The sequence below is a fragment of the Anomaloglossus baeobatrachus genome, chromosome 9, assembly GCF_048569485.1.
Source record: "Anomaloglossus baeobatrachus isolate aAnoBae1 chromosome 9, aAnoBae1.hap1, whole genome shotgun sequence".
Lineage (NCBI taxonomy): Eukaryota > Metazoa > Chordata > Amphibia > Anura > Aromobatidae > Anomaloglossus > Anomaloglossus baeobatrachus.
This window is the reverse complement of record NC_134361.1, coordinates 229266081-229279963: the sequence shown is the minus strand read 5'-3', so window position 1 is coordinate 229279963 and position 13883 is coordinate 229266081. Positions and strand designations below refer to the sequence as shown.

The following is a 13883-nucleotide window of genomic DNA, read 5'->3' as shown; positions in this document are numbered from 1 at the left end:
AGAATCGAGTTGGAGGACGAGAGCTGAACTCTATCCTGTACCCGTGAGACAGAATGTCTCTCACCCAACGGTCTTTGACATGTGGCAGCCAAATGTCGCCAAAGCGGGAGAGCCTGCCACCGACCGAGGATGCGGAGAGAGGAGGCCGAAAGTCATGAGGAAGCCGCTTTGGTAACGGTTCCTCCGGCTGCTTTCTTTGGGCGTGACTGAGCCCGCCAAGAATCTGAGCTCCTCTGATCCTTTTGAGTCCTTTTGGACGAGGAGAATTGGGACCTGCCCGAGCCTCGAAAGGACCGGAACCTCGACTGTCCCCTCCTCTGTTGGGGTTTATTTGGTCTGGGCTGAGGTAAGGATGAATCCTTACCCTTGGACTGTTTAATGATTTCATCCAATCTCTCACCAAACAGCCGGTCACCAGAAAATGGCAAACTGGTTAAGCACTTCTTGGAAGCAGAATCTGCTTTCCATTCCCTTAACCACAAGGCTCTGCGCAAAACCACGGAGTTGGCGGACGCCACTGCCGTACGGCTCGTAGAGTCCAGGACAGCATTAATCGCGTAAGACGCAAATGCAGACATTTGAGAGGTTAAGGATGCCACCTGCGGAGCAGATGTACGTGTGACAGTGTCAACCTGCGCAAGACCAGCTGAAATAGCTTGGAGTGCCCATACGGCTGCGAATGCTGGAGCAAACGACGCGCCGATAGCTTCATAGATGGATTTCAACCAGAGCTCCATCTGCCTGTCAGTGGCATCTTTAAGTGCAGCCCCATCCTCCACTGCAACTATGGATCTAGCCGCAAGCCTGGAGATTGGGGCATCCACCTTGGGACACTGGGTCCAGCTCTTGACCACATCAGGGGGAAAAGGATAGCGTGTATCCTTAAGCCGTTTGGAGAAACGCTTGTCTGGACAAGTATGGTGTTTCTGGACTGATTCTCTGAAGTCAGAGTGGTCCAGAAAAGTACTCAGTTTACGCTTGGGATACCTGAAATGGAATTTCTCCTGCTGTGAAGCTGACTCCTCCACTGGAGGAGCTGGGGGAGAAATATCCAACATTTTATTGATGGACGCTATAAGATCATTCACTATGGCGTCCCCATCAGGTGTATCCAGATTGAGAGCGGTCTCAGGATCAGAATCCTGATCAGCTACCTCTGCCTCATCACACAGAGAGTCCTGCTGGGATCCTGACCAGTGTGATGAAGTAGAGGGCCGCTCATAGCGAGCTCGCTTAGGCCGTCTGGGACTGTCGTCCGTGTCAGAGCCATCACCCCGGGATGCATGGGACCCCCCCGGAGCACGGATTTGTTCCAAATGAGGGGGGCCAGGGAGCATTGAATCAACAGTGCCCATGGTCTGAGTTACTGGTCTGGACTGCAAAGTCTCAAGGATTTTAGTCATAGTCACCGACAATCTATCAGCAAAAACTGCAAACTCCGTCCCTGTCACCTGGACAGTGTTCACAGGTGGTTCTCCTTGGGCCACCTCTAGCAGAGGCCCCGGATGAGCAAGTGCCACAGGGGCCGAACATTGCACACAATGGGGGTCAGTGGCACCAGCCGGTAGAACAGCCGCACATGCGGTACAAGCAGCATAGAAAGCCTGTGCCTTGGCCCCCTTGCTTTTTGCGGACGACATGTTGTCTAGCAATCTAGGAGGGTATATAGCCAAGAATAGCGACCGTACAGTGCAATGTATAGAATACAAGCATAAAGTACAAATGAACACTTCGGCACAAGTGGGGTCAGCACCCGAGGTGCCGCTTACCGCCCGCTCCAAGCGGGTGTGTGGTCGCCAGAATCCCGTGTCTGGGTCTCCCAGAGCTTGTCTCCCTTCTCCACTGAGGCTGCAAACAGGAATGGCTGCCGGCGTCCTGTGAAGAGGGGCGGGCCATGGGCGTGCCCCAGACAAAGTGCGGGAAACTGGCGTCCCACTGTGCCCAGTGAGGGGGGTTGGAGTATGCTAAGCAGACTCCAGCCCTCGGTGCTGACGTTCTGACCAGCGTCCCGCCCTTCCCCTGACTGGCAGGCCTGGGGGCGGGAACGAAACGGAACTAGGCCGCAAAAGCCGGGGACTCGATTTATAAGCGCGGCCGCCGTATAAGCGCGGCCAGCGCGGAAGTCCCCGGCGCACCACAAGTCCCAGCCGCGCCGCAGCGCTGCCGCCGTAAAAACCGCCATCAGCGGCCGGCGCGGCAGTTCCTAATACATAAACTCACTCAGCAAAGCTGCAGTGAGTATAGCACAAGCGCGCCGCGCTGCTGCCCCCGGCGCACTAACACACCCAGCAATGCTGGTGTGTGTGTGCGCGATTTGTACGGGGACACAGAGTACCTTAATGTAGCAGGGCCCTGTCCCTGACGATACTCAGCTCCATGTCCAGCAGATCCCCAGGGCTGTGGACGGAGCACGGTCTCTTGTGCCTGGAGACCGATAGGATCCCACTTCACCCAGAGCCCTAAGGGGATGGGGAAGGAAAGCAGCATGTGGGCTCCAGCCTCCGTACCCACAATGGGTACCTCAACCTTAACAAACACCTCCGACAAAAGTGGGGTGAGAAGGGAGCATGCTGGGGGCCCTGTATGGGCCCTCTTTTCTTCCATCCGACAAAGTCAGCAGCTGCTGCTGACTAAACAGTGGAGCTATGCGTGGATGTTAGCCTCCTTCGCACAAAGCATGAAAACTGAGGAGCCCGTGATCCCACGGGGGGTGTATAGGCAGTAGGGGAGGGGCCTTACACTTTTAAGTGTAATACTTTGTGTGGCCTCCGGAGGCAGTAGCTATACACCCAATTGTCTGGGTCTCCCAATAGAGCGACAAAGAAATCTCAATTTTTCCTAGATATCCCCAAGCAGTAATGCATATCTATAGTCTTTGCTAAATATCTAAATTTTTTTTCCAAGATTTCCTTTTTTGCACCTGTTCAGACTGCATTTTGGGAGTGCCGTCAGTCTTTTTGTCTAGATTATGGGGTCGTGCCCTGTGACCATGCACCCCTCCCCCATTATTCACAGGTGATTTTATTCTCTAATAGCAGGTTCTTACATTCCCATATACAGGGAGGTTTGTAACCCACAGGCTTCAGTTTAGTCTACACGTTCCTACGTTCCCAGTATGCGAGGTATGCCTTGACGCGGCTACTGGGCAGATATCAAAATGGTCATTTTGCATACTAAATATCTCAATTTTCCCTAAGCAGTAATGCATATCTATATTCTTGCATTCACTGTTTGCATGATTTAGCATTTCAGACTGCAACGGTCTTTTTTTGTTGTTATATGTCAGTTTTGCACCTGTTCAGACTGCATTTTATGAGTGCGGTCAGTCTTTTTGCATCATGGCGGGGCTAATCATTTACGTGCACCTTCCGCCCTGCTTTATTTTCCCACACTCCTGGCCTTCATTGATTAACAGTTGTCTTTATAGATCCAGGAAAGGGTAGAGGAGATAGATGGCAAACCAGCAGGTGGGAAGGTGCACGTAAAGGGAGCCAACCAGCAGGATTTTCCCACAAAGTGCAGGCTGTGCTATACTGCCGCCATCATGGTGATAATCGGAACTTCAGTTTCCAGTTTGGATCTTTGATTGCAGAAAAAAACATTGATAAAATTCCAGAAATTGGTGCAATCTTTGATCGCTGCTTGGGTCTCCTTAAATATCTGACTGCGCCATGATGTACAGAGTGCCTGGGCTTGGTTTGAACAGTCATCCTGTCCTGATAATGTTCCTTTAAGTACAGCATCCCCCCCCCCCACTCCTCCCTTCCATGTATTTCTGGCCATACCCACTGTGCAGAGAGACCACCCCTTACTAGAGTGTGGGGGGGTCACTATGAGGCAGCACTAGACCATCACTGTGACCCTTGTTTTTGAGGTCCGTAAAAGAAGCCTAGGTCAGACCTCCACAAACCTCTTTGAGTGCTGTGTTAGATTGCAAACCTGAGTCCAGGTTTCTTGAAGAATGAAGCATTTCTACTGACTCCGCCTTGTTGTACAAGTAGTTTTTAATTAGAAAATAATAATGTTAGACAGGTTCATGATGCACAACATCCCCTCTGACTTGTACCATAGAAGACCAATACTATAGACCAGCGGTCTCCGAAGTGTTCCCCTCCAGTCACTGGAAAATCACAGCTGCTGATATGCCAGAAGCTGTGATTTTCCATTAAAAGGAGATGTGGTAATACTGTCCTAATAACACAGGAACCTGATATAATGGGACCTGAGGAGGTCGGTCACGTCACCCATGAGACGGCCGATGATGACCTCCGTATGGCATCACACGGCAATGACCTGATAGAGACTAAACACACGAAGCGTCTGCCTGCGCTGGGGGAAGGGGGGGGGGTCCTGTGACTTGTATTAAAACCAGTGCATTGTGGGGCAGGGGTTCACTTTATGGCAGATGTCAGGGTGTGGAAGTAGGCTTAAAGGGAACCGGTCAGGTGCAATATGCACCCAGGACCCTGAGCAGTTCTGGGTGTATATTGCTAGTCCCTGCCTAATCCTCCCTATATACACTAGCATAGATAAAGGGATCTTTAGAAAAAGTACTTCTAAAGATCTTTTATCATATGCTAATGAGTGCAGGGACTAGTCAGGAGGGCGTGTGTTCCCTTGGCTAGTCGGTCCCCTTAGCATGTAAGCACGTCCCTGTGGGCGTACTAACACGCTAATCAATGCGCAGCATCAGAGGTGTGGTTGATCTCATCACTCTCTGCTGCCACCGCACCAGCTGTCGGATTTTGGTTCAGCGCGCATGACTATGAAGCCGGGTGTACGAGTCTTGGCTTCAAACTGGTGTAGTGCGCATGACTGGCAGTCGGGGGACATTCTGATACTAGCGGTGGCAGCAGAAGTGAGCGCGACCATGCCTCTGACTCTGCATATTCATCAATATGTTAGCGTGCTTACAGGGGCGTGCTTACATGGTAAGCGGGCTGACTAGCCAAGGGAACGCCCTTGTGACTAGTCCCCTCGCTCATTAGCATATCATAAAGGATCTTTAGAAATACTTTATATACAGATCTCTTTATCTGTGCTAGTGTATACAGGGAGGGTTAGGCAGGGATTAGCAGTATACACCCAGAACTGCTCGTGGTTCTCACTGCATATTGGACCTGACAGGTTCCCTTTAAATGGAAAAAAAAGGTCAGGCGACATTGAACAGGGGCTCCACTATTGCGTTATTTTTTAATTAAAGTACCAACCTCCGTGGCCGGGCAGGGTCTACCTCATAAGCCCACGTCAAGGTCGCACTAGTAGTTGTAGTAGGCAAGGTCATTCCAAAGCAAACACCCCGATTGCCTGTCAGTATACCCCAGATCTGTACCAAATTTGTAAAGGTGAAAGGTGGACTGGTCTATTTTTTTTGTATTTAGCAATTTTAAACTTTAGGGTTTTAGTGGGGATTTTTTTTTCTACTTTTTGATCCCTTTTCACAAAACTAAACTTTTGTGAAAAGTTTGTTTAAAAAAACCAAACCCCTAGAATTTAAAAGGGGTTACCACATTCTTATGCACGTTTCGACTACGGAGAATGCACGGACCGGTCGCAGGACTCCTGACCCAAACTGGACTGCGTCCTCTCTGCCTAGGAATCCATCCGATCCAGGGTTGTGCTCCGTCCTCGGCCCCCGCCAAACACTGAGGGGTGAATCCAACCTTGATGGGTGCTTGTATAAGACAACTTTGCAATTCACCCCCTATTGAGAGTATTTAACTCCATGGTTTAGGGCACATCGTCCAGGCGACCGGTCACTGCTGTCCGCTCAGAGGTGGCCAACCAATGCTAAAGCTCTGCTGCATCTGTCCGGATTGCTGCATCCGACCATCATCAGTGCTCATGCCTGGCCTTATCCATCAGGCAGCCATCCCCAGCCACCGGTAAGAAGGACGCTGTGTGCTGTAGGGCTATTCCTGATGACTTACAGTACAGAGCAAAAGTTTGGACACACCTTTTCATTCAAAGAGTTTTCTTTATTTTCATGACTGAAAATTGTAGATTCACATTGAAGGCATCAAAGAAGGGAATTTTGTTACTTACCGTAAATTCCTTTTCTTCTAGCTCCTATTGGGAGACCCAGACGATTGGGTGTATAGCTACTGCCTCCGGAGGCCACACAAAGCATTACACTAAAAAGTGTAAGGCCCCTCCCCTTCTGGCTATACACCCCCAGTGGGATCACTGGCTCACCAGTTTTAGTGCAAAAGCAAGAAGGAGGAAAGCCAATAACTGGTTTAAACAAATTCACTCCGAGTAACATCGGAGAACTGAAAAACCGTTCAACATGAACAACATGTGTACCCGAGAAAAACCCAAAAATCCCGAAGGACAACAGGGCGGGTGCTGGGTCTCCCAATAGGAGCTAGAAGAAAAGGAATTTACGGTAAGTAACAAAATTCCCTTCTTCTTCGGCGCTCCATTGGGAGACCCAGACGATTGGGACGTCCAAAAGCAGTCCCTGGGTGGGTAAAGAAATACCTCATGTTAGAGCTGCAAAGACAGCCCTCCCCTACGGGGAGGCAACTGCCACCTGCAGGACTCTTCTACCTAGGCTGGCGTCCGCCGAAGCATAGGTATGCACCTGATAATGTTTGGTGAAAGTGTGCAGACTCGACCAGGTAGCTGCCTGGCACACCTGTTGAGCCGTAGCCTGGTGTCGCAATGCCCAGGACGCACCCACGGCTCTGGTAGAATGGGCCTTCAGCCCTGATGGAACCGGAAGCCCAGCAGAACGGTAGGCTTCAAGAATTGGTTCTTTGATCCATCGAGCCAGGGTGGCCTTAGAAGCCTGCGATCCTTTGCGCTTACCAGCGACAAGGACAAAGAGTGCATCCGAACGGCGCAAGGGCGCCGTGCGGGAAATGTAGACTCTGAGTGCTCTCACCAGATCTAACAAATGTAAATCCTTCTCATACCGATGAACTGCATGAGGACAAAACGAAGGCAAAGAGATATCCTGATTCAGATGAAAAGAGGATACCACCTTCGGGAGAAACTCCTGAATGGGGCGCAGCACTACCTTGTCCTGGTGGAAGACCAGGAAAGGAGCCTTGGATGACAGCGCTGCTAGCTCAGACACTCTCCGAAGAGATGTGACCGCTACCAGAAAAGCTACTTTCTGTGATAGTCTAGAAAGTGAAACCTCCCTCAGAGGCTCGAAGGGCGGCTTCTGGAGGGCAACTAGTACCCTGTTCAGATCCCATGGATCTAACGGCCGCTTGTACGGGGGTACGATATGGCAAACCCCCTGTAGGAACGTACGCACTTTAGTAAGTTGTGCTAGACGCTTCTGAAAAAAGACGGATAGCGCCGAGACCTGTCCTTTAAGGGAGCCGAGCGACAAACCTTTTTCTAACCCAGATTGCAGGAAGAAAGAAAGGTAGGCAATGCAAATGGCCAGGGAGACACTCCCTGAGCAGAGCACCAGGATAAGAATATCCTCCACGTTCTGTGGTAGATGTTAGCGGACGTGGGCTTCCTAGCCTGTCTCATGGTGGCAACGACCCCTTGGGATACTCCTGAAGACGCTAGGATCCAGGACTCAATGGCCACACAGTCAGGTTCAGGGCCGCAGAAATTCCGATGGAAAAAACGGCCCTTGGGACAGTAAGTCTGGTCGATCTGGTAGTGCCCACGGTTGGCCGACCGTGAGATGCCACAGATCCGGATACCACGCCCTCCTTGGCCAGTCTGGAGCGACGAGTATGACGCGGCTGCAGTCGGATCTGATCTTGCGTAGCACTCTGGGCAAGAGTGCCAGAGGTGGAAACACATAAGGGAGCCGGAACTGCGACCAATCTTGCACTAAGGCGTCTGCCGCCAGAGCTCTGTGATCGCGAGACCGTGCCATGAAGGTTGGGACCTTGTGGTTGTGCCGGGACGCCATTAGGTCGACGTCCGGCCTTCCCCAACGGTGACAGATTTCCTGAAACACGTCCGGGTGAAGGGACCATTCCCCTGCGTCCATGCCCTGGCGACTGAGGAAGTCTGCTTCCTAGTTTTCTACGCCGGGGATGTGAACTGCGGATATGGTGGAGGCCGTGGCTTCCACCCACATCAGAATCCGCCGGACTTCCTGGAAGGCTTGCCGACTGCGTGTCCCCCCTTGGTGGTTGATGTATGCCACCGCTGTGGAGTTGTCCGATTGAATTCGGATCTGCCTTCCTTCCAGCCACTGCTGGAAGGCTAGTAGGGCAAGATACACTGCTCTGATTACCAGAACATTGATCTGAAGGGTGGACTCCTGCTGAGTCCACGTACCCTGAGCCCTGTGGTGGAGGAAAACTGCTCCCCACCCTGACAGACTCGCGTCTGTCGTGACCACCGCCCAAGACGGTGGTAGGAAGGATCTTCCCTGTGATAATGAGGTGGGAAGAAGCCATCATTGCAGAGAGTCCTTGCCGTCTGTGAAAGGGATACTTTCCTGATCAGGGATGTTGACTTCCCGTCCCATTGGCGGAGAATGTCCCATTGAAGTGGACGCAGATGAAACTGCGCAAACGGAACCGCTTCCATTGCCGCCACCATCTTCCCGAGGAAGTGCATGAGGCGTCTTAAGGAGTGCGACTGACCTAGAAGGAGAGTCTGCACCCCTGTCTGTAGTGACCGCTGCTTGTCCAGCGGAAGCTTCACTATCGCTGAGAGGGTATGAAACTCCATGCCAAGATACGTTAGTGATTGGGTCGTGACAGGTTTGACTTTGAGAAGTTGATGATCCACCCGAACGTCTGGAGAGTCTCCAGCGCAACATTCAGTCTGAGTTGGCATGCCTCTTGAGAGGGTGCCTTGACAAGTAGATCGTCCAAGTAAGGGATCACCGAGTGTCCCTGTGAGCGCAAGACTGCTACCACTGCCGCCATGATCTTGGTGAACACCCGTGGGGCTGTCGCCAGACCAAATGACAGAGCTACGAACTGAAGATGGTCGTCTCCTATCACGAAACGTAGACGAAACATTGGTGCTCTGTAGCAATCGGCACGTGGAGATAAGCATCTTTGATGTCTATTGATGCTAGGAAATTTCCTTGAGACATTGAGGCAATGACGGAGCGGAGGGTATCATCCGGAACCGCCTGGCCTCCACGTGCTTGTTGAGCAGTTTTAGGTCCAGAACGGAACGGAAAGAGCCATCCTTTTTTGGCACCACAACCAGCTTGGAGGAAAACCGTGTCTTGTTCCTGAAGAGGAACAGGGATTACCACTCCTTCTGCCTGCAGAAGAGCATCGGCTCGGTGGGGACGTTCTGAAGAATCGAGTCGGAGGACGAGAACAGAACTCTGTCCTGTGCACGTGGGCGCACTGTCCCTCACCCACCGGTCTGGGACCTGTGGCAGCTAAATGTCGCCAAAGGCGAGCGAGTCTGCCATCAACCGCGGATGCGGAGAGATGAGAGAGCTGAGAGTCATGAGGAGACCGCCTTGGTAGCGGTTCCTCCGGCTGCCTTCCTTGGGCGTGATTGAGCCCGGCCGGAAGCTGAGCCCCTCTGAGGCTTTTCAGCCCTTTTGGACGAGGACAATTGGGACCTGCCCGAGCCTGGGAAGGACCGAAACCTCGACTGTCCTTCCAGGACAGCATTAATAGGGTAAGTCGCAATGCAGACATTGCGAGGTTACGGACGCCCCTGCGGCACAGAAGTACATGTGCTCAAGACCAGCTGCGCAAGAACAGCTGAAAAGCTTAGGGTGCCCATACGGCTGTGAATGCCGGAGCAACCGACACGCCGATAGCCTCATAGACAGATTTCAACCAGAGTCCCTCTGTCTGTCAATGGCATCTTGAAGTGAAGTCCCATCTCCACTGCAACTATGGCTCTAGCTGCAAGCCTGGAGATTGGAGAATCCACCTTTGGACCCTGGGTCCAGCGCTTTACCACGTCAGGGGGGAAGGGATAACGTGTATCATTAATACGTTTGGAGAAAACGCTTTTCTGGGAAGCGTGGTGTTCCTGGACTGCTTCTCTGAAGTCAGCGTGGCCAGAACAATACTCAATATACGTTTGAGCTACTGAAATGGGACTTCTCCTGCTGTGAAGCTGACTCCTCCGCTGGGGGAGCTGAGGGAGAAAGATCCAACATTCCATTGATGGACGCTATAGGATCATCCCTTATGGCGTCACCATCCGGTGTATCCGGATTGAGAGCGGTGTCAGGATCAAAGTCCTGATGAGCTACGTCTGCCTCATCATACAGAGAGTCTCCCTGGGACCCCCCCGGAGCACCGATTTTATTCCAGATGAGGGTGGCCAGGGAGCAATGATCCAGATTGCCCATGGCCTGTCCGGACTGCAAGTCTCTATCCCAATGCAACTCCGTCCCTGTCCTTGGACAGGGTTGAGAGGTGGTTCCTTTGGCCACGTCAAGTAGAGACCCCGGCTGACCAAGTGCTACAGGGGAGCATTGCACACAATGGGGTTCAGTGCCGTGGAACAGTATCTGCAGTAGAAACAGCAACGAAAGCCTGTGTTGCTTATATGTTGCTGCCGACTAGCCATCTAGGAGTATAGAGCCAAGAATGGCGACCGTACAGTGCAATGTATAGCATACAAGCATAAAGTACAAATGAACACTGCAGCACATGTAATACAAGCAGCATAGAAAGCCTGTGCCTTGGCACCCCTGCTTTTCTGCTGCTATAGACTAGCCATCTAGGGGAATATCGCCCAGACTAGTGACCATACAGTGCAATGTATAGCATACAAGCATAAGTACAAATGAACACTGCAACACCTGCAATACAAGCAGCATTGAAAAAAACCTGTGCCTTAGCACCCCTGCTTTCCTGCTGCTGATGTGTCGCCATCTAAGAGGGCATATAGCCAAAAATAGCGACCTATGCAGTGTAAGCATAAAATACAAAGGACAAATGCGGTATTTAGTGTCAGCACTTCAGGTGCCGCTTACCGCCCGCCTATAAGCGGGTGTGTGGTCGCCCTAGTCCTGTGCCTGGTTGCCCAGAGTCCGTTCTCTCAGCTCGGACTGCAGGAATGGCTGCCGGCGTCCTTCTCCAGCTCGTGTGAGTAGGGGCGGGCCGTGGGCGTGCCCCAAGTCAGAGCGGGAAACCAGCGTCCCACAGTGTCCAGTGAGAGGGCTGGAGCATGTAAATAAGGCTCCAGCCCTCGGCGCTGCTGATTGTACAGCGACTCTCCCCTACCCTGATTGACAGGGTGGGGGCGGGAACGAAGCGGAGCTAGGCCGCAAAAGCCGGGGACTGGATTTATAAGCGCCGCCGCCGTAAAAGCGCGGTCGGCGCTAAGTCCCCGGCGCACTACAAGTCCCAGCCGCGCCGCCGCTCCCGGAGCGTCCGGCGCGGTATTCCCAATACATAAAGTCACTCAGCTGGGCTGCAGTGACTGTAACCCTTTACTGTCCCCGGCGCACTAGCACACCCAGCAAGTCTGGAGTGTGCTGTGCCTGTGTGTACGGGGACACAGAGTACCTGAATGGTGCAGGGCCATGTCCCTGAACGGTACCCAGCTCCGTATCCAGCAGGTTCAATGGGTCTGTGGATGGAGCCCGGCCTCAGGGCTTTGGGGCCGGTAAGATCCCACTTCCTCAGAGCCCCTCAGGGGGATGTGGAAGGAAAACAGCATGTGGGCTCCAGCCTCCGTACCAGCAATAGGTACCTCAACCTTACAAACCACAAGCGGGGTGAGAAGGGAGCATGCTGGGGGCCCTATATGGGCCCTCTTTTCTTCCATCCGATATAGTCAGCAGCTACTGCTGACTAAACAGTGGAGCTATGCGTGGATGTCTGACCTCCTTCGCACAAAGCAGAAAAACTGGTGAGCCAGTGATCCCACTGGGGGTGTATAGCCAGAAGGGGAGGGGCCTTACACTTTTTAGTGTAATGCTTTGTGTGGCCTCCGGAGGCAGTAGCTATACACCCAATCGTCTGGGTCTCCCAATGGAGCGCCGAAGAAACTATGAATTATCACATGTGGAATGAAATAGTTAACAAAAAAGTGTGACAACTGACAATATGTCTTATATTCTAGGTTCTTCACAGTCGCCACCTTTTGCTTTGATCACTGCTTTGCACACTCTTGGCATTCTCTTGTCACTGGAAATGGTTCTCACTTCACAGGTGCGCCCTGTCAGGGTTAATAAGTGGGATTTCTTGCCTTATAGATGGGGTTGGGACCATCAGTTGTGTTGTGCAGACGTCTGGTGGATACAGCTGATAGTCCTACTGAATAGACTGTTAGCTGCTTTTTTCTTGCCATAATACAAATTCTAAGTAAAGAAAAACGAGCGGCCATCATTACTTTAAGAAATGAAGGTCAGTCCGAAAAACTGGGAAAACTTTGAAAGTGTCCCCAAGTGAAGTGGCTAAAACCATCAAACACTACAAAGAAACTTGCTCACATGAGGACCGCCCCAGGAAAGGAAGACCAAGAGTCACCTCTGCTGCGGAGGATAAGTTTATCCGAGTCACCAGCCTCAGAAATCGCAGGTTAACAGCAGCTCAGATTAGAGACCAGGTCAATGCCACACAGAGTTCTAGCAGCAGACACATCTCTAGAACAACTGTTAAGAGGAGACTTTGTGCAGCAGCCTTCATGGTAAAATAGCCGCTAGGAAACCACTGATAAGGACAGGCAACAAGCAGAAGAGACCACAAGGAATGGACATTAGACCAGTGGAAATCTGTGCTTTGCTCTGATGAGTCCAGATTTGAGATCTTTGGATCCATCCATTGTGTCTTTGTAGAAAAGGTGACCGGATGGACTCTACATGGCTGGTTCCCACCGTGAAGCATGGTGGAGGAGGGGTGATGGTGTGGGGGGGCTTTGCTGGTTCCCACCGTGAAGCATGGTGGAGGAGGGGTGATGGTGTGGGGGGGCTTTGCTGGTTCCCACCGTGAAGCATGGAGGAGGAGGTGTGATGGTGTGGGGGGGCTTTGCTGGTTCCCACCGTGAAGCATGGAGGAGGAGGTGTGATGGTGTGGGGGGGCTTTGCTGGTGACACTGTTGGGGATTTATTCAGAATTGAAGGCATACTGAACCAGCATGGCTACCACAGCATCTTGCAGCGGTGTGCTATTCCATCCGGTTTGCGTTTAGTTGGACCATCATTTATTTTTCAACAGGACAATGACCCCAAACACTCCTCCAGGCTGTGTAAGGGCTATTTGACTAAGAAGGAGAGTGATGGGGTGCTACACCAGATGACCTGGTCTCCACAGTCACCAGACCTGAACCCAATCGAGACAGATTTTCAGTTGTTTCACACTTTTTTGCGAAGTATTTCATTCCACATGTGATAATTCATAGTTTTGATGCCTTCAATGTGAAGCTACAATTTTCAGAGTCATGAAAATAAAGAAAACTCTTTGAATGAGAAGGTGTGTCCAAACTTTTGGTTTGGTCTGTACTTTGTCACTATACAACAGACTTGTTTGGGACATGCTACATTTTTAGCAGATAAATCACAATCTTGTATTTACTGGTGAGTTGGTATTATTATTAGGGGGTCACTTATTTTATCCAATCGGTGGATTGACCAGCGTAGTACACTCCGGATCCTTACACGCTTCCCGGCGTCGACTCCTCCGCCGATGAAATCTTCCAGAGGCAATAAGTTATTTTCTCGCTGTTGAGCGCCGGATGCGGGGCAGACACCGGGTGCGGGGCAGACACCGGGTGCGGGGCAGACACCGGCCCCAAGCAGCATATGTTCACATCTACAGAGGGCACGGACTATCGAAAGAGCCGGTATGATCGCGGCAGACGCCCGTCCTTGCTGGAAAGTGCGGCCTGAATCTGATCGTAGTCCGGTAGCTCGGAGAGGTCCCCCAGCGCAGCCACCGCAGGCTTACTCCTCAGCATCTTGGTGGCCACTCTCTTGATGTCACCGGGCTGCACCTTGCCTGGAAAATATC

The 13883-nt window shown here is 51.8% G+C and overlaps 1 protein-coding gene and 1 long non-coding RNA gene across 3 annotated transcripts in view; one reads left to right on the top strand and one right to left on the bottom strand.

Annotated features, from left to right (window-relative positions):
• The window catches only part of LOC142251693 (uncharacterized), a 52695-nt gene that overhangs the window by 38427 nt on the left and 385 nt on the right, over positions 1–13883 (top strand). The window lies entirely within an intron of this gene.
• Positions 7448–13883, bottom strand: part of PMPCA (peptidase, mitochondrial processing subunit alpha) — a 44211-nt gene continuing 37775 nt past the window's right edge. Inside the window, exon 13 of the mRNA XM_075324730.1 lies at positions 7448–13871. Coding sequence (XP_075180845.1) covers positions 13702–13871 — 170 coding nt within the window. The 3' untranslated portion in view covers positions 7448–13701. The remainder of the gene's footprint in view (positions 13872–13883) is intronic.